At 36.0% G+C, this 20,769-nt stretch overlaps 2 protein-coding genes and 1 pseudogene across 5 annotated transcripts; 1 reads left to right on the top strand and 2 right to left on the bottom strand.

The window, feature by feature from the left end:
* Positions 1-1,579: 1,579 nt before the first annotated feature.
* On the bottom strand, positions 1,580-3,488 carry LOC104706559 (arogenate dehydratase 5, chloroplastic). Its single transcript, XM_087462543.1, has one exon. It carries the CDS (start codon positions 3,134-3,136, stop codon positions 1,847-1,849), a length of 1,290 nt encoding a protein of 429 aa, XP_087318669.1. The 5' UTR covers positions 3,137-3,488; the 3' UTR covers positions 1,580-1,846.
* An 11,857-nt stretch (positions 3,489-15,345) lies between these two features.
* LOC104706556 (putative 2-carboxy-D-arabinitol-1-phosphatase) lies at positions 15,346-18,129 on the top strand. 4 transcript variants are annotated; one of them, XM_010422753.3, is made up of 9 exons: positions 15,346-15,733; positions 15,955-16,060; positions 16,149-16,365; positions 16,461-16,579; positions 16,802-16,894; positions 17,064-17,129; positions 17,227-17,325; positions 17,447-17,554; positions 17,627-18,129. In XM_010422753.3, exons 1-9 carry the CDS (start codon positions 15,429-15,431, stop codon positions 17,984-17,986), a joined length of 1,473 nt encoding a protein of 490 aa, XP_010421055.1. In that variant the 5' UTR covers positions 15,346-15,428; the 3' UTR covers positions 17,987-18,129. The 4 variants fall into 4 exon arrangements, 1 of the variants encoding a protein (XP_010421055.1); XR_015564226.1 differs by having other exon boundaries at positions 15,368-15,733; positions 17,431-17,554; XR_015564227.1 differs by having other exon boundaries at positions 15,368-15,733; positions 16,791-16,894.
* Positions 18,130-18,522: 393 nt separating this feature from the next.
* LOC109125898 (FBD-associated F-box protein At5g44490 pseudogene) lies at positions 18,523-19,836 on the bottom strand (annotated as a pseudogene).
* Positions 19,837-20,769: the final 933 nt, after the last annotated feature.

Raw genomic sequence — 20,769 nt, 5'->3', positions numbered from 1 at the left:
AATATTATGACGATGGAACTTTTTCATTTATTTTTCGAGTAAGTAATAACTGAAAAAGACGACCAAAAAAATGCTGTTTATAATATAGTACTAAGAAACTAATTCCTCCATTTTGTTTATATAAGTTCGAGTTGTGAATAAGAAATGATAATTCAAGTTTTGTTTTTCCTATAAGTTCGAGTTGTGTTTGAGAAATGATAATTCAAGCTTAAACATATATATCAAACCTATATAAGAAATGTTGTTTTTCCTATATATACGCTATGTATCAAACCTAAATACTAAGAGTCTAAGAACAAAAGACAAAAACAAAATTCTAATCAAACCCCAAAAATAAATACAAGACGAGAGGTTCGATTGATATGTTTCCCGACCACTGCTCTCTCCCACCAAACCCCTTACGGTCAATTGACATAATTGTACCGTCATAATATTTGTCCCACATGAAATATAAATTTAATTACATTACAAATAATATATCCTTAATTAGTGTTTATGAGTATAATAAAATGGGCCATGACATGATTCAGATCATCTCGATAACCTTCATATTCGTGATCGTGATTTTTGTGCTTATGAACAAGGCAAGACTATACTATCTCTTTTGAATTAATTATTGGTAACTTTTTAGTAGGCAATTTTGTCTTCGCATTAACAAGTTAAACAATTTTTTAATTAGTATATGGTGGCCGTACTTTATAAATGTACGATATTATAGGACACCACTGTGCCAAAAACAACAAATCATCACTTGTGATTTATTCATATCGCGATTTTGAATATCAAGGGGTTAATCTTAAGGACATCATATATAGCTAGGGCTTAGTAGTTTTCACCACATCTAAAACTGTGTTGGCATGCAAAATAGTTCAAACCCTAAAACATAGGTGGGAATACATATATAGTATAAATATATAGTAAAGTCGTGTTAAACAAATAAAAAAAATACTAACACTAAGTTTCGTCGAAATTGTATGGCCAATTATTTGTCAACTCAAACTGAAATATCCTGAAGATAGTTGAGAACTTTAATATATACTTATATATATCAATGAAAATTCATGGAAGTTGGCACAGTACACAACCAGATGGATGATTATACTTTCGTTTCAAAGAAAGAAACATCGAACCTGTGTTCACACGGTATGTTTTACTTATGTACTTTAATTAACTGGTTTTAATTGACTTGTTATCACTTAAAAAATGTTATAAGAATCTGAAAGTCTTTCTTGTTTCGTTGGTTAACGCGGACGGGTGTTTTATAAGAGGATAGCTTCAAATATTATTTTAAGTTTATTCTGCTACATCTTTTATCAACAACTTCATTTAGAAATGTAATGATCAAGACACTCCATGTTTTTTTGGGAAGATGATGAAAATAAATTGGGAGAGATGATTTAATTACATGTTAAGCATGTACGTGTTATCAAATGATCAATGCATGATGGTATTGGGCTTGGAAAATGTTATATGGTATGAGACTTCGTCGTATACATTGTTACTCTTTTTACACATTTGGTTCTCTAATATGTATGTGCTTAATGATTAACGATGTATACTAGACATAAAAAAGCTGTGCTTAGCTTAAGAAAATATCTTCAATTGTAATCTTCGAAACCAAACTACAAACCGATCTTGTTCCAACAGAGTAGAGGATACATATACAACACACAAAATATTTGGTTTGTGATATAGGAGAGAAATAAAATTTAATATTATTCTCCCCACTATCACTTGCAAAACGAGTTCTACAAATTCTAATTTAACTCCCACCAAGTATATATATATATAAATTACGATAATTTTATCATAATGTTATTAAATAAAATTATAGATAGAAATATTGTCATACGTCTTCTTGGCTAGGTGGTGGTAACGTGGACCATGGCGTCATATCCATTGGGTAACTTCCCAGCACCCTGAGGAATGACGTGTACTCCTGCACCTCCGATAGCGCGTTTTGCGCACGCGCCTCCGCCATACTCGCTTCGAAATCCACGTAGAACGTGTACTCGAAATGCTTCGAGGTCCCGACGTTCTCGTCGCCGACGACTCTGACCGGACAGTTATGGTGCGGCCGCGACTCGATTTTAGTTAGGCTGATGTTTCGAAACGCGAACGCGGAGAGCACTTTGAAGAGAACGCTAGTTCCTTTGTGTTCCTGAGCCGCGAAAACGATGCTCGTTTTAAACGGACGATCCGTGCGGGGGATGATCGGGTCACGCGCTAGCATAAGGAATCGCGTGACGTTCCCGGCGTCGTCTTGGATCCCGTCGGCGAGAATATTTAGCCCGTAGAGCTCAGCCGCTCTTGCGCTCGCTACAGCCGCCGTGTCGTGGAGGTCGTTGGCTGCTATGTATTCAGCCGCGGCGGCTGTATCGTGAAACGCCTCGATCGCGGCTTTTGGGGTGAGTTTGTTGAGCGATCCTTCCGTCTGAGCCAGAGCTTGAGGATGAGAGATCACTCGCGTGATGCAATCCGTGCGGACTCCGGGGAGTGCGAGGAGACAGTGGTGAACCGGGATCTGAACTTCTCCGACGATGTGGAGACGGTGACGGAGGAGGAGATCGTAATTTCTATGAATCGAACCACCGAGAGAGTTCTCAACTGGTAGAACAGCACGATCGGCGATCCAAAGCTCCACCGCCTGAAACGCAACGTCGAACTGATCACACGGGATAGCTTCCGAGTTCGGGTAAGCTTTTCCGGCGGCCGCTTCGGAATACGCGCCGGGAACTCCTTGATACGCTACACGGAGAGTAGATCCGTGAGACGGCGCCGGAGACAGATCCGTAATCGTTAACGGCTGAACCAATCCAGGCTTCCCGTTTTTCGATGGAACGATGCTTAGATCGACGGAGCCGTTACTGTGTCCGTTAACGACGGCGACTTGATCGGCGATGGAGCTTGAATTCTCAGCCGAGACTACTTTGCTGGCTAAGATGGCGCATGAGCTTTGCCAATCAGCTCGACTCGAGCCAACACCGTTAGGGAAACTAAACGACTCAGACCTGTAACCGCAACGAACAGACACGCGCTTTCCATTTACGTGAGAGAAACGCCCAATCTTAGCCGTTAGATTCGGTTGAATTACGGATTTGAGATCGCACGAGAACACAGGCGAAATGGTTTGCATGATTACAGTTTGTTTTATGGTAGGTAAGAGGAAAAAAAATATATAAAACGGCGGCGTATTTAAAAGAGTACAGAACAAAAGCTTGTAGTTCAATATATGAGAGAGAACTTGTAAGCTGAGAGATAATGGTAGACAAGGTAAAGGATTATATACTAAGTATTTGAGGGTAAATCCGTCAAATCCTTCACCTACCACATTTTATTTGTTTTTCTTTTTATAATTAGAAAGTTGTTTTTTTTTTTTTTTTTTTTTTTTTTTAATTTGAATATGTTAAAAGCTTTTGCTTTGTTAGGAAAAATAATGGTGAATTGCTTGGTACGTGTTAAACAGTGGAGGCCTATAAAGATTTGTTGCTGCTAATTATGAGTAAAGATCATTCGTGACTAAAAATAATGCGATTAGCAAATGACATGTGGCGGCTTTGGACTTTATAGTAACAACATCGAAATGCCAACGTTCCTTGGAGATTTTGTTATGTTTTCAAGTTTCTATTTTCAGTTCCAAAGTTTTATCCTTCAAATCAAATTACTAAATAAAGTAAGTAAATGAATATTTTAAGAGATATCATTTGTATGATGAATATGTGGATTCGTAATAACCAACCATGTGGTGTGTGATCTATTGGTTTAAGTTTTTTTTTTCCTTCTTCTGGTTGAAGGAAGATAAAGATCGAGTTTTATCGCATTTGGAATTATTGATCCCCGTTTTTGTTTCTATATCTGGCCATTTATATATGGGTACGTAATAAAATTCATGGCATATGAGTTTAGAATTAAAATAGTAAACATTTTGATATACGTAGTAACCCAACAAACTATAAATAGATTTTTCAAATGATTTTATGGTATAAATTTTTGGATGAATTTGTGTGAAAATCAAAATAAATAAAAAAAGTATGTATAAAATAACCAACTAAATAAGAAAATTATGTGAGTAACCATTGGTCAATAAATAATTACCAAAAGGGCAGTTTTGGTTGTAATGGATTAGTGGTGGCTAGTGACTAGAGGAGGTGGCGGGCGACCGGAGGCGGTGGCCTGAGTAGGTGATTGGAGGTGGTGGCGGTGGTTCATCTGCCGGAATTAGTAGTGGTGGTGGTCCGGTTGCGATTTTTCGGCAGATGTGTTCCGACGGAGATAGTCCGACAGTGGTGGTCTAGCGGTGGTGGTGATTGATAAAAGATAGAGGTGTTGAATAAAAGAGTAAAATTGTATATATTGTAGATAATTTAGTGTGTATAATAGTTTTATTGTTAGATTAGTTAAATATTTAATTGTTATTTTTTTCTTGGTAAGTTTTGCTAATTTTCCTAAATTTTTAAAAATTTGAAAGAAAACAAATATAGGTGCATAGATATCCATGGTCTATTTCGTTCTTTTTTTGGCCATCAATGGCTCATTTCATTTATCTCCCTAAATTTGGATATATTTACATTTTTATATTTTCTTTTATCTTACGATACTATTTAGATATATGAATCTCAATCGTATAAAATAATTAGTAGAGCATATAGATTTTCTTTATGAACATCATTGAGTCGACAAGAGAAAATCATACCTATTCACAGTCTTATACATACAATGCAGGATAGTAAAATATTGGCTGGAAGCCTCGAATGTAAGTTGTCAAAATGGACCGTTAACCACTTAATTAAAGATATTTATATAAAATACTTAATATAAATTTATAACTTAAATATTATTGGAAAAATTATATTTTTAATTTTCAAAATATCAGTGATTAACACTTTTAAAACTTGAGAGAATTTCACTAACATTATAAACCACTAAAATAATTGTACTAATATTTTAAATTTTAAAAGTAGTTTTATGTGATTTGACAAAAAAAAAGTAGTTTCATGTTTGCATCCCCATAAAAAATGATGGAGCATTAACGCCGTTAATGCGAAATAGTTAAATTAAGTTAGTTTAATTTATATATTTGGTTAATTAAACTTTAATTATTTTTTTATAATTAAGAAAAAAAAATTCATCTTATTCGTCTATTCACCATCCGACCATAAAACTCTCGTCAAACTCTATTAAATTGCAACACCACTTCTGCGACCGATCCCACCAGAGTTCGACTTCGTTAAATTGCGTTACTTTGTATAGAAGAAATTGGTTATGGATCGAACTTTGTCAATTCAACGATAAACAAACAAAATTATACACATAAGATTATGAATAATATCCTTAATATCTTCATCTTTATGCACTAATCACTTTAGTTTTGGCATAGCTAATAGTCGCTCTAACAATAAATTCATAAATGTGTGGCTTAAAAAAATAAAAGAGTGTTATAAAGCTAGAATACAAGATTCAGAAACCAACGAAGGAAACCTAGGACACCGGCCCAACCCGAACAACCATAGACACACAAAGAACTGGAGAGACATATCTGTAGGTATTTATCTAATTTAGTGTTAAACACATAGACATGCAAAAATTCTAGTGAGACATATTGGTGGATGTAGATTATCCTAGGATTATATATTATCTTTATCCCTAACTCTAATAGAATGTATATTGATTGCACACCCTACTTCTTTACCAATTGATTAAGCCATTTACCAATTGTACCTTATTAATGAGAGAAAAAAAAGAAGATATTTTCATGTGATTCTAACAAAAGTTTATGTACTAAATTATACCCAGAAATTAGGATACTAACAAAAAGATCATGTACTAAATATACCAAAATAGTTTATGTATAATAAAATATTAGAATGCAGGATATAAAAAGGACCACTAACAACTTAACAAGTAACAACAGCTCCAATATGCTACGATTATGTAATACTTGTGTCATATTTGTTTCTTCTCTTAGTTAAAGTTAAAGATAGGTGTGACCTCAGGTTTCAAAAGTGATGCCCAGGTTCTAATAAATATATATAATTCTGGTTTGTTTTTCTTCGTTTTGAAGAAAGAAACACACATATGACATATTCATGGTATATAAAAACTAATATTGGTTTAATATATAACATAATATAACAATCAACAAGCGATCGTTGGCCGTAAAAATATTTATCGATGGGGTAGTTGAAACCTTTTTAAATTCATATATTTGTAAAAGTTTAATATGGCAAAAGTTGGTGAAACCCCAAGTGGCACTATCTAACATTGTATTTGTACCTAAGCATGTTGAATTGATTCTTTCTACATTTCTTTTCATCTCTCTTCACTCTTGATGAACGTTTCAACATCTTTTTAACTTTGTTTTCAAATATGATTGGCGACTTTTTTTATTACATTTTTAATAGGACCTAAACCTCGTTCTAAAATCTAAATCCCACCAATTACTGCAATTATTAATCAGCAAAATGGTAGGAATATGCGAAAAATACATAACTAAACAGTGACAAATTTATTTTTACCAATTTCCTACAATACCAAAAAAATAGAGAATAAATAGTTTTTCACAATCAAATTTACTGGTTCTAAAACATTTGTGTACAATATATATTAATCTTAATAATTCGTTGGTTTTTCGTCCATAATCATCGATACATAATAATTTTTTAAGTAACTAGGTTTTGAACTCATGCTACGCGTGGGTTTATATGATATATTTTGATAAAAAATATATATGATTGATTACGGTAATAAAATATTATCTCATAAAAAAATTAAAATTAGTACTAAGGAAAAAAAAAAATTTCAGATATACAATTTTTAAAAATATAAAAATCAGTTATGCTATAAAATCAAATCTGATAAAAAAAATCATAAATTTAACTTGACGTCCAGGCGAAACAAATCAAACTGATGACCTCACATATCCTAAACCATTTTTTTTGACCACCAGAAAAACGAAACAATTTTATAATCATGAATTTAACTCGTTTTCATATTTAATTGATCGCTACCACCTATGTTTTCGTGTTTTTTATTCAATGTTTTCTTATTCTTCATATTCTTTCTTGTCATTGTCATTGTCAAATTTTGTGTTAATTGTCATCGTAACTTTTACCGTTTGGTTCTTCGTTATACTCTTTTTCTTCTTCTTCCTCGTCAACTTCTTCACATTCTTTCACTGAAAAACTTTTTTTAGACTACCACACAACTTGTTAACCCATCAAACTCCAAGAACAAAATCATTTCTTTTCTCATAAAATTTGTGAAATTCATGATTACCATCATAGTCAACATATGTTTGGTTTTCCCAATTATTGACAATTTTATCCATATACTTATTTGGTTTTAGATCCACGCGTTTAGAAACTTCTCAAACCAAAATCCTTACTTGGTTTATAATATTTTAAAAACATAATAAAATATACTAATAATTATTTATTTAATATGAATCATATGATATATAGAAATATGAGTACACTATAAGAACATATTAATTATAAATAAATAATATCAATTATATTATATCATCAAATAATATTAACCCTATCATATTATCAAATAACCATAACCATATATAACAGTAACCGTTTGAACCGTAACCGTATTTAAACGTAACCGTTTGTTAAACGGTTCTAGTTAAGATTACAAATTTTTTTAACCATAACCGATGGTTAATAAACCTTAACTGTGACAACTATAATCCTGGTCATGCCTATGTATAGCTAATTAAACATGTGGGTTTGTCGTCTATCTTTCTTCTTTAAACCTCAAAATTTGACTCAAACATCAAATTAAGGTCTTGCGATGTCAATCCTTCTTCCTTAAACCCAAAAATAAAAAATTAATGAAAGAATATCAACTCATCTATAAAATCATACACAAAAATATGTTTTACAGCTCATAAGAAATAAAAAGCACAAATGTAGATAAATAAGATAATTTATGTTTTGCATCAATATTTATAATATTTTAAACTTTGAAAAGGTTTCGAAATATAAAATTTGAACCTTTTAAATTTTTTTCAATACTTATAATATTTTAAACTTTTAAAATTTAAAACTTATAATATTTAAAAACTTTTTAAAAGCTAAGAACTTTTAAAAGTTTCAATATTTATAATATTTAAACTTTTAAATATTATAATATTTTTTTGAAACTGTTTAAAGTATTAATTTGATCAAATAAAAAACCAGATCAAACCAAATAAAACTTTTAAACTTGGACGTCTGATAAATCAAGCTTTCCTGCTCATTCGTTGTTGGAAGCATATTAATCTTATTTATACTGGTTTTGAACCATTGTCTAAAAAACTTCTAGCCGATGTGGGATATTATGCTTAGTTCTTTGATTTCCATAAATTTAAAATTTTCCTTTTTCTAAAAAATTCTGTTAATTTAAAAAATGTTAATGAATGACATGTCAAATCATGATAGGTTGTTTAAAATAATTCTTAATATTGAAAATTCTGAAAATTGTTTAAAATGTTAATAAGTGATATGTCAAATTTCTATTGGTGGTTTAAAATCCTATGTGGACGGTCTTAGGAGCTTATAGCTCCTACTTTTTATTAGTATAGATGCGTTTTCTCATACCATTATTATTATTATTATTATTTTTTTTGAATAAAATGTAGAATTTATTCGAAAAAAATACTGTTTACATAAGCGTTTGGTTCTGTGCTTTGTTAAGAGCTATAGCTGTTTAATTTAAAGAAATACAAACTTTTAGTGACTTATGAAAATCTCGAGCCTAACCATAGAAGCATGCAAATCCGCGGAAAAACCATTCCCCTGATCATTGATGGAGAGTAGTCAATTTAGGACAAGCCTGTCTAGAGTCTTTATAAACAGAGTTGCTGGTGTTGGTGATTCCCCGTGCCGACGTCTGTTTCGTTCTGTCCAGAGAGAGTGAACTGTGGCTTGGAAGGCATATCGCTTCAGGAAAAGTTTATCCCTCCCTAGAGTTGCATCTGTTAAGAGGGTGACGTTATTTGACCAAACCGTGGAGAAGCTGTGACCGAGTAGCCTTGACATGAGGTATGTCCAAATCGCAGTTGAGTAGGGGCAACTAAAGAATAGATGATCACGTGTTTCAATGGGAAAGTGGCAGAAGACACAGTTAGTGCGAGCCCCACCACTCCATTGTAGCATACGATCGCCGGTTGTTAATCGGTTGAGAGCTGCAAGCCAAACAAGGAGCGAGTACTTCGGTGTGGCGTTAGGAAACCAAATCCCTCTATACCAACTTACCCTTCCTCGTAGCATACATTAGATTTCCTATGTCTCCTTAGTGTTGAAAGAGTCTTTATAGCGGTCTTGTTTACCCTTCCAGAGAGCCTTATCCTCTGTTTCCGTAAGTCCTCTGTTCCGGAGTTCATCGAGAGCCAGCTCCATTTGATTGAGGTAATCTATCCGGTGTCTACTCTTGCAGTGAGACATGGCTTCAGCTACAGTGGCATGAATCGGGATACCCATGTGAATACAACCTCGTTGTCCAGCAAGATCCAACAAACACCCCGTCGGAGACCAGTTGTCATGCTAATAAGATATTGTGCTTCCATTGTGAACCTCGTATTTAACATAGCCAGTAGCCACATTGCGGAGCTTAAGTAGCTTGCGCCACATCCATGAGCCGGAAGATGAGTTCGCTCGAATAGACCAAAAAGATCTCTTGCGCAGTAAATAAAGTCAAATCCATTAAGACCACAAGGAGTTCGAGGAAATGATTCTCCAAAGGAGCTTTAAGCAGCTGACTGTGTTTGCTTCTTTCAGCGGCCTCAGTCCCAGTCCTCCTTCTTCTTTCGGTAGACAGACATCATCCCAAGACACTTTTGCTTTCTTTGAGTTCAAAGCAGGGCCTGACCATAAGAAAGCAGAGCAGAGACTATCAATTTCGGTAAGACAAGCTCGTGGTAAGCGAAAGACGGACATCCAGAAGTTTGTCAGGCTATGAATAACAGAAGTGATGAGTTGTAGATGAACAGCAAAAGAAAGATGTTGAGCCGTCCAACTGCCAATACGAGTCTGGATTCTCTCAACAAGTGGTGAATAATCATTTGAGTTCATCCGCTTGGTTAGAAGAGGAAGACCAAGGTACCTGACGGGTAAAGAACTGGCTGCGAAGGGGAAGGAGGTCAAAATTGATTCCTGGTCCGAGGCTGTGACTCCAGCTAAGTACAATGTAGACTTTTCAAGACTAATTTGCAGACCTGAAAATACTGCAAACTCTTCAAAATTAGTAAGTATACCCTCGATAGTTCTTTTAGTACCATCAGTAAACACAAGCAGGTCATCAGCAAAACATAAATGCGTAAGGTGCAGGTTGTGGCATCGGGATGATACCCAATTGTTTTATTCTGAGCAGCTTTATTTAACATGGCAGATAGAACTTGCATACAGATCACAAACATGTAAGGCGATTGATTGCCTGAGCCCCCTCTCACTGCGAAACAGTCCTGATAACTCACCATTGACCTGCACAGAGAAAGACGCCGTGGTGATATAAAGCTCGATCCAGTGGATACATTTGGGGGGGAAAGCTTGGGCCGTAAGTGTGGTGAGGAGGAAAGACCATTGCACTGAATCAAAAGCCTTTGAGATATCAATCTTTATGGCACTTCGTGGTAAAACTGTTTCATTGTGATAATCTTTAACAATTTCATAAGCGAAGAGAACATTCTCCATCAACAATCTATCCTTCATAAATGCAGACTGAGTCGGAGAAATAAATTCCGGAAGGAGTTTCTTTAATCTGTTAGCAATGAGCTTCGATATTACCTTATAAATAACATTGCAGCAAGATATTGGGCGATAATCCTTCATCTCTTTCACCTCTTTTTTCTTTGGGATGAGGGCCAAAATCGTAGTGTTAACCCCTTTGGGAAGAAAACCAAATTGGAAAAAAGATTGAACTGAAGTAACAAAATCTATCTTGACAATAGACCAGGATTCCTTTAAGAATTCCATGGTGTATCCATCAGGTCCAGGGCTCTTCTCCAATGGCATTGAGAAAAGAGTGTCTCGAATCTCTGTCTCAGTAACTTCTTTCTGCAAATCAGTCTGCTGTGCATCAGAACAGCGAAAATCTATTAGACCACCAATAATATCCTCAGTAATTCCCCTGTACTGCTCTGGTTTATACCCCAAAAAAAGATTGGAAAAAGCGTACAACTTCCACTTTAATCATCTCTTGTGTGTCAGCAACAGTTCCATCCACACAGGTGACCTCTTTAATAGCATTGTGGACCTCCCGAGCCTTTGCAGCATTGTAGAAAGCTTTATTGTTGCCATCTCCAACACTTAACCAATGAAGCTTTGACTTCTGTTTCAAATAACACTCCTCTAGCTCTGAAACATGTAACCAGCGAGCATAGGCTGCAGATTCTCGTCTTATATTCGCCTCGGTGGGATGAGTAAGTGTTTCACCCTGACAAGAACAAAGTGTGGAGTAGGCCTCCTTTGCTTTTTTTTTGTTATATCTCCCAATCGATCACGGCTCAACACTTTGAGTTTTGGTTTTAGTGCTTTAAGCTTCTTTGAGAATCGGTAGATGACAGAAGTAGAATGGTAGAGCTACTTCGTGCTGTCCCAATACTCTTGAATAAGGGGCTTAAATCCAGGGTCATGAATCAAAGCATTAGTGAATTTAAAAGGTTTCGTGGGCGTGGAGTATCTCCACTAATCCTGATACGACAGTGAAGATGGCCAGAGCAGCCTCCAGGTTCAAAAATGCCATAAGATTGCTGATATGTATGAATCCAAGCCGCATTGACAAGGACCCTATCAAGCTTCTTGCAAATTAGCCCTTCCTCTCGTTTATTTCACCAAGTAAAGAGAGGTCCATGAGTCTGCATATCTGTGAGAGAACAGTAGCTGGTGACTTCTTGAAAATCTCTCCTCGCCCTCTAGTATCTCATTGAAATCACCATAGATCAGCCAAGGTTTTTTGCTAACGATAGGTGAATCCTGATGGTGCTTCAGATCCTCCCATAAAATTTTTTGCTCTTCAACAGTGTTGGAAGCCTAAACAAACAAGACAAAGAACTCCTCATCCATTCCTTCAAGAAATACTGAACATGTGATTAGTTGTGCACTCGTAAAAAATGGAGTAACACGCACTCGTGGACTCCAAACAACCTAAATACGACCAAGGCAATTAAAAGAGTAATTAGACAAGTAAGACCAGTCCGGAAAAGCAGACTGAATAATACGAGCAGCTTTACCCTCCCACACCCTTGTCTCAAGCAAGCAGCCAAAGTGAAATCTCTCATTTAAAATCCAATTTCGAACAACGGAATGTTTTGACATTTTGTTGAAACCACGAACATTCCAGAAGAAGCTCGACATAAATTATTGTTGGGGGGGTCTCCTACTCTGAGCTGGAATAGGAGGATTGGTACCATACTTAGAAGATTCTTTGGAGACCCGAGGAATGGTTTCTCGCAAAAGAATACTCTCTTTTTTTGCTGTTTCGTAGGAACAGCCTTAGGTAGTACACCAGTATCACCATTATAAACACTATTGGGCGCATGGACTAACTCATTTGATGGATTTCCACTGACTACAATATCAGCAATTGCCTTGTCTTGTAAGACACTCGTCTCAACTACCTTGTCTTGTTGTTCCGCTTCTATCACGTCTTCCTCTGTTTCGCTAAGAATAGAGTAGGAGTTTGACAAAAGTGAACCATTACCAACTTTTGTGTCAGCGACTTTTTTTCCCGGACTGTTAGCTGATTTATGACCAGTTTTCTGTGGAGTGATCCAGCCCTGTTCACTCTCTGTGTCCCCTTCCTTCACCAGTCGCATGGCAGGCCTACTAGATGCTTCATCCTTCTCCTCAGCACCCGTAGGAACCTACGCTGCACTCTTGTGGGGAGAGAGTAGAGGTGGTGGGGAGTCAACAATACAAGCGGCCTCCAAATGGCCCCATTTCTTGCACTGAAGACATTGGGGAGGCAACCACAGGTAAGAGTATTTGACGACAACATCCAACTCTCCCTCTTCTTCACCAGCTAGATGGTACTCCTCCGGTAATGGCTTGGTGAGGTCTGCTTCAATTAACATCTGAGCTTCCTCAAAACTGGTACATGCCTCTGTTTTTGGGTGTAACCGAATTTGCTTGCCTACTGCACGAGATAAAAACTCCAAACCCTTGTCCGTGAACAAAGAGGGAGGAATGTTCTTTAAGACCACCCACAAAGGAACATACTTCATGGCAGGTTGCGCCTCCTCCGCGAACGGAGTCCACTTAGTCACAAGCATAGGTATCCCCACCATGTTCCACATACCACGGTTGAGGATTTGTTGTCGCATGTTCTCATTACGAATCATAAACTTGACAGTTGTGTCATTGACATATGACACATCAATAAGTGAGGATTTGTCTCCCAAGTGCCAGATCTTATTGACTATCATATGGATCTTTCCTACATGCGGCGCAGAAGCGTTTAGGAATTTTCCGATGAGGAAATCCTCCCAAAGCGGCTTAGCATCCACAAACACATCCTTTGGCACCACCACTCGAGGTTTGCCATCAACTTCCGAAACCACAAAATCATGTTTAGAGAAATTATTCGTCTGAACCGCCTTTACCCATAACCTCTGATCCATTGTCGTCGAGTTAGTAGCAGAGAGAGCAGGAACCTCCGAATCCCCGCGCCCTGAAGAGCGTGGTAGCATAGCTGAACCCGTGGGAGAAGCACCAGAAATAGTCACCCGGCCATCCCGACGTCCGGGGAAGACGGCAGCGGCGGCAAATCCGCTGGCGGCATCAAACTTGGGTGCCAAACAAAGAAGCCCTAGAAAAGTCGCACGCCAGCAAAAATTAAACAAATTTTTTTTTCTTTCATACCATTAGGTTTAGGGTCGCTTTGGTTTCAAACCAAACAACTCATTTTTTCTTTCAACATTTTATTTTGAAAAGAGTTTACATCTTTCGACATTTCTTTTCCCAAAGTCATCTCTATAGTTAATATTTTTTTTTCCGCCACATACCAAACCAAAGAGAACCAAAGTAAGAAAATAAAAATTTGAAAACCTTGTGGTAAAAAAGAAGTCATTGTTAATTACTTGAATTGGTAAGAGTTTTTCCAAACCTAAACAAATCAAACCGAGACGAGACCAAACCAATTATTTGTACAATTGACTTTCTTTTTTCTCTGTTGACAAAATTGACTTCATATTTACTAGAAGGTGCTCGTGTTAAATGTTCACGTACAGTACGCTAGTATTGAAGGTTCTACGACTTTGCATTATGAATAAAGTAACAAAGTCCCACTAATACGACACGTGAACCTAATTCAATTGTTTCGTTTGCTTCTCTTTTGGATACTCGAAGGAGTCTTCTCTGATGGTATAAGCTTTGTTTCGGAATATGTGGACCGGTAAATTTGTCTACGTACCATTATTGCTACTGACCAAAAAATTGTTGTATTTTTATGGTTGGTCCAGGGGAATTGTGGTTTTTATGTTTTCGTTATTCGTCCTCACCACAACTGACAAACTCTTTGTTAGGACTAAGTTAGTGAAAAATGATAATAGACCTGTTCGTTTTCATCGACCACAGATTGACAGATATTTTATTTGGGTGTCCATCAATGCAAACAATGACCAATTTTTTTTTTCTTTGTTCACCAAACCATCTAAAATTTGGCAACACAATAATTGCGTTTGATAAATTAATCATATAATTTCACAAAAATGTGATCTTACCTAAAATTCATGAAACTAAACTTGCAAAATTTACAATAAAAAAAAAAAAAGAATACCCTGATCTTTAAGACTTTAACAAGTCTTCATGAGTTTGATTTAAATCTTTATGCGAGACATCCCAGTTGTTCATTCTAACATACTTTTCTTTCTTTATTAATGATTTTATTTTATTTTAAACATTTTTGGATTGGTAAGTGTTAGATATTATGTTTTTTTTTTGCTACATTTCCAAATTATTATAAACATTATTTAGGAATAATTCCAGTGAAAAATTCAAACAAAAAAAAGAAAAATAAAACTTACATGCCTTGAACTAAATAAATTTCGTGTTCTGCAGAATTGTGCTATATTTATAATTAAGAACATAACGTTGGAGAATGTAGTATATAAATAGCATATTATTTGTTAAAATCCATGTATATTTCTTAAAACATTTTGACAGTGATCCTAGGTTATTTACCTAATTAAAAAATTTATATAATTTATGTAAACAATAGGGGTATTTGTTCAAATTAAACTCATTATTCATTAAATAGGCTTGCTTAAATAAACACGAAAAAAAAAAATCGGGGATATTGGGCCGACCCTCGAAGGCCCAAATACGACAAGACAACAAAAAAAAAGCATGATAAAAAATCGAACTTCCCGCTAAATAGAGATAATCAACTAAAAAAAATCATATTCTAATTTTCTCGAAATTAAAAAAAATAAAGAAATTAAAATGATTTCTCTGCCACTCACTAGTCCGATTTCACCCAATCGGAGTCTCCTCCACCAAACCCGCCGGCCTTTTTCGAATCGCCGCCGCTTCTGGATTCGATCATCATCGAGCTTACAAGACCAAGGCACCGCGAAGACGCCGCCGAAGCGAGTTGTTCTCGTGAGACATGGACAGAGCACGTGGAACGAAGAAGGGAGGATTCAAGGAAGCTCCGATTTCTCCGTTTTGACGAATAAAGGCGAGTCTCAGGCCGATATCTCTCGCCAGATGCTCTCCGGAGACTCCTTCGATGTCTGCTTCACCAGGTTCTGCGTTTTCCCTTAGGTCTATTGAATCGGTTTTGAAATCTATAGATCGAATTGAGGTGTTTGGGGATCGATTGAATTCGTAAACACTTAGATGATTCAGATTGATTTTGTTAGATTAGTGTATCCACTGCATTGTTGTGTTCTTGTTCTTAGTATTGGAGATTTTTGTTGTTGGTAAAGCAGATTGGCTGAATTTTGTTATACATTTGTGTGTTTAGTCCATTGAAGAGATCAAAGAAAACAGCTGAAATCATATGGGGAAGTCGAGATAGTGAGATGGTTTTCAACTACGAACTCAGAGAAATTGATCTTTACTCTTTTCAAGTAAGTTTAAGCTGTGTGATGTGATGATGGAGACTTATAGGTATTTTCATAGACCCGTCATTGTACTTGTTCTTAACTTTTGTTCTAGGGTCTACTTAAGAAAGAAGGAAAAGAAAAGTTCGGTGAAGCTTTTAGGGAATGGCAAGAAGATCCTGCAAACTTTAGCATTGATGGCCATTATCCAGTAAGAGAGTTATGGTCGCGTGCTAGAAGCTGTTGGCCTGGTATTCTTGCTCATGAGAGCAAGTCTGTTCTTGTTGTTGCTCATAATGCTATTAATCAGGCTCTTGTCGCAACTGCAATTGGTACTTGTTCTGTTTCTTCTTCTTTCAGCACATAGCCGAGTTTTGATATCTCTATTGAGTTTTTTTACTTCTGCGGTCTTTGGTTGATGTGATAGGACTGGGAACAGAATATTTTAGGAGTTTGTTGCAGAGTAATTGCGGTGTAAGCGTACTGGACTTCACACCAAGAGCTGATGGTGGATCGCCTCATGTATGTCTTAATCGACTAAATCAGGTAAACTGTGGAAGGCAAGCTTACCCTTTGTTTTTTTTATGGAACATGGAAGCTCTTCTTTAATTCATAGATATGTCTGGCTTTGACTTAGACTCATAAGTCTTAATCATCTTAGTTATGTGAAGTTTTTTTTGTTGTTGCAAGATTCTTGAGTTGGGTTTAAATTTTAAAATATTAGAGGTAGTCAAAATTCTGCTTACTGTTTTTGTAGTAATAATGCAGACACCTAATTCCCCTCTATCTGGTGGAAGTTCTGGTGGCCGGAAAGCTAGTAAGCGGATCATACTTGTCTGCCATGGTCAGGGGGATAATGAGGTATGTATGAGTTCCGTACGTAATTCTCTTAACTCATCTTTATTTCCAGATTTAAAACTCCATTGGCTGCGTGTGGAAGGTGTTTGGCTCTTTACACTAATTCCTGAGATAAGAAAAGTTGGGAGACTTTGTCAAATTTTATCTAATTTCTTCGTTTTTCAACTTACAGGATTCTGCAGTTATTAACCAAGCAGCCACTAATGATCAGCCAATGAACATGCTTGGTGTGATACAGGTAACATATACATGAGTTTTGTGAAGGACAATTGTAAAATAGTTCTTAAAACCTGCATCAGGTACTCTTCAAAAATGCTTACTTGTTGTTATTGCAGTCACAGAAAATCGCAGAGCTTCTTCTTGATCTGAGGGTAAGTTCAATAGTTTGCAGCCCTGATACAGCCTCCATTGGGACTGCTGGAGCAATATCCCGCGTAAGTTTTATAAAATCTCTATCCACCTAGCTTCAATTTTCTTAACAAAGTGAAGACTTGAAGAAATCTATTTCTTCGGAATCTTGTTTATTTTCTATTTAACAGTTTAAAGAGTTGATAGGTGCAAGAAGCTGCGGGTTGTTTGGGTGTAGATAGTGTGCCTCGCTACTTGAAAACGAAACAAATGAATGAGCTCAATGTTGAGAGTGTTCTTGACAAATCCAATAAGGCAAGATTACTTATCCTGATGCAGTAGTAAAGTGAACACTGATTTGATCGTTTTGACCCCTCAATTCTGCAGGATAACGATGTGATTGCATCGATCCAACCTGGTTGGCTAAGTCAATTAGACGAAGAAGCAGTTTCAGCTCTATGGAACAGATCCGGGAAAGCATGGGAATCACTCTTAGACGAACTGTCGGACGAGGAGTCAAATCCAGGAGACACCATGGTGGTGGTTGGTCCTCCAATAGCTCACATATCGCTCATAGCACAATGCCTTAACCTCACTAAAGAAGGACTCGGGTTGTTCCACCTAGACGCAGGTAGCATCAGCGTCATAGATTTTCCGGATGGTCCTAGCAGAAAAGGAGTAATCCGTTGCACAAACTACACCGCTCATCTTGGAAGGTGGTGCATCCCCATCACAAGACCCGCCTGAAGAAGCTTGTCTTTAAACCCGATAAAATCACAGTAATGTTATTTTTAGCAAAAAAATTGCATGAAATGTTCGGAATCCTATAACATCATCTGACAGCTGTGTCCAGAGTATTTGCAAATACATCATTATAGAATTCAACAAAATCAAAATCCAATTCCAATCATAGATAGAGCCACCTAAAAGTCTTTATACGATTTGACAGTTAGACGGCCTTGGCAATACAAGGAGATCTCTTAAGTAAACCAAACTTGGTTTTTGCATGAAATCGCTCAAGTGAACAACAAGTTGGCAATGCAAGGAGATTTCTTAAGAACTATACCGTGTTTTTTACAACGTACCTTGACACATTAGTTTCAGCCGTCCTTCCCCTGAATCTGCTTTAAATCTCTCTACAAACTCGAGGGATGACAACAAACACTGAAGCACGGACGAGATACTTATGGATCCTGATACGCATTACAATGAGTTAAATCCTACAAAATACATAAGTTTAATAAATTAAAAGATGAGTTTAATTTAACACATTTCTTATTAAGTCAAAACTCTAGGTTAGTGCAAGTTATCACCAAGACGATGGATGTTAGATTCGGACAGCTTTCAAGAAAGGTTGACATAATTCTCACATCAGAGTGAGAAAACTCTGCTTCCAAACAGGACAGGTTGCAAAACTGAGGCATTGGTTGTACTTGCAAGTAGGCAGAGAGATTAACTACTTGCATAAAAGAAAAAGGAAAAAGAGAAGGCTATGGGGTTAGCAAAATTTCGTGAAACAGAATGATGCAAATAAATATATTATAGACACATACCTCCATAATACTCTTAGAGAATATCATATCAATAGCTTTGGAGATACCAGTGAAAAAATTACGGACAACCTGTTGCTTTGATAAGTCGAACCCATCAGAAGGATACGAACCTCTACTACAGGAGTCAACAAAACTGACCTTAACTAAGGAACCGTATTGCTTATGGTTTTACTCTTTGATATTTCATTTTCGAAATACAGATACTTGAGTCTAGGGGCATCAATCCAAAACCCTGTTTCTTCTTTAGAACAACTATGCACTGCTACAACATTCTCACCAATAGAAAAGCCTACACTGAGACGGGTTAGTGTCTGAGAGTGAACTTGTAAAACTTTTACATTATCATGTACCCTTCTAACAATGCTCAAATCTTCAAGAACAGGGAGAAAGATAAGATAAACGACTCTAGAACCTCCTCATTTGCATATGTATTTTGTTCTAAATGCATAGTTTTGAGGCGAGGTAATGAAATAGACTCAAACCTACCAAATGATACCCGATGAAGCCGTAGGTTAAGAAGTGTCTCACATATATAAAGGCTTAAGGGCATCACTTCAAAACACTTAGGCTCAACTAGAAGACACTCAACATCAAGATGCTTAAGTTTACGCCTTGACACAAAGTTTATCCAACGTGTGACGCAAGACTGATCATACTCACCCTTGTGAATCCTTAACTTTAGCTTGTGCAAGTATGACTTGTGTTCCCTAGAGAAATTTAGGAACTTGTCCGTAAAAACCACAAAAGCATTGTGATCTGGGAACTCTTTAGAGTCCAAATCCAACTCGGAAATCAAAAGCAAGAGACTTTTCCACCTATTAGACAAAACACTAGTCTTAATAGCCTCATTTGTTGGGAGATACAAGAGTATCTGAGTTATCAAAGCATCAGGTAATTTGCTTTTCAAATCCTCTCTTGGCCTAGAGAAACCTTGGGATCGTTTCACGGATCTTCTTTTCGCTTTCCTTTCCTCCATCAAAACTGAATCTGGATTTAGTTAGCAATGAAAAGTGAAATCTAACAAGGTTATGAGTGACGTGCGCATCTCTCAGAAAGAAAAAAAGAAAAAAACCAATGAGAGAGTGCTATTCTTAGGGTTTATTTATATGCCAATCGGCTTATTTCTCTCCTCTCGTTGTCTCAGGTCTTTCTCTCCTGATCAAACTGAATATTTTCGATCTTTTTATTTGGGCCTTTTTGGCCTAGTAACTCGATTACTGTATTAATTAGGTTACTCTTGTGATCATGTTTACTTGCTGATTACTTCACTCAAACAAAACCCTAATAATACTATTTTTTTTGGGCCGGAGGCCCTTTTGACTTCTCTGGTTTGAAGCCAACAAATTGTCCGTTAGTAAAAACAAAAAATGATATTTCCAATTAAACTGTAGTACTGTACATACACATTATTTTCTTAGGCACGGGTTAAAATTTCTTTTATTTATATTATAATTTTAGAGTAAAATATAATGTATATGATTATTTTTAAAAGTTTTTTGGATAAAAAATTATGCAATCAAATCATATGCAAAATATAATGACTTGAAAAAAAAATACCTATTTTATAAGTTTTATATTGTTAATTTTGTAATTTTATGTATGAAAAATGGTATGTTTTTGTTTGTTTTTATTTTAATTTTTGAACATGTTTGGTGAAAGTTTTTTAATATGACTCATACTTAGGTATATTTTATTTTTAGTTGCACAATAAGATCTCAGAAATCACGATTAAATGTGATAAATTGCCAAAATTTTATTCCTTTTTACGCCTAAGAATAAATCTTTATGTCTAACAACATATATTTTGTAACAATATATGAAATACTAAAAATTTTATTTAGGAAATTGTATAAATCATTGGAATATTATCTTTAAGAAGATTTTTTGGGATATTCTTAAGTACATTCATATAGTCCACAAATTGACCAATTAATCTATAACGTTTTTTTTGTAACAAACCTATATTTAATGTATAAC

This window comes from Camelina sativa, chromosome 8 (assembly GCF_030686135.1).
Source record: "Camelina sativa cultivar CO46 ecotype springtype chromosome 8, ASM3068613v1".
Classification (NCBI taxonomy): Eukaryota; Viridiplantae; Streptophyta; class Magnoliopsida; order Brassicales; family Brassicaceae; genus Camelina; species Camelina sativa.
Note: the sequence above shows the minus strand (reverse complement) of the source record. Positions and strands in the feature narration are given on the sequence as shown.

Excerpts from the sequence above, each read along its gene's own strand:
- LOC104706559 (XM_087462543.1), bottom strand. The coding sequence starts at position 3,136 with ATGCAAACCATTTCGCCTGTGTTCTCGTGCGATCTCAAATCCGTAATT.
- LOC104706556 (XM_010422753.3), top strand. The coding sequence starts at position 15,429 with ATGATTTCTCTGCCACTCACTAGTCCGATTTCACCCAATCGGAGTCTC. Across the intron at positions 15,734-15,954 it reads TTCGATGTCTGCTTCACCAG|TCCATTGAAGAGATCAAAGA; the intron begins GTTCTGCGTTTT and ends TTGTGTGTTTAG. Across the intron at positions 17,326-17,446 it reads CTGCTGGAGCAATATCCCGC|GTGCAAGAAGCTGCGGGTTG; the intron begins GTAAGTTTTATA and ends AAGAGTTGATAG.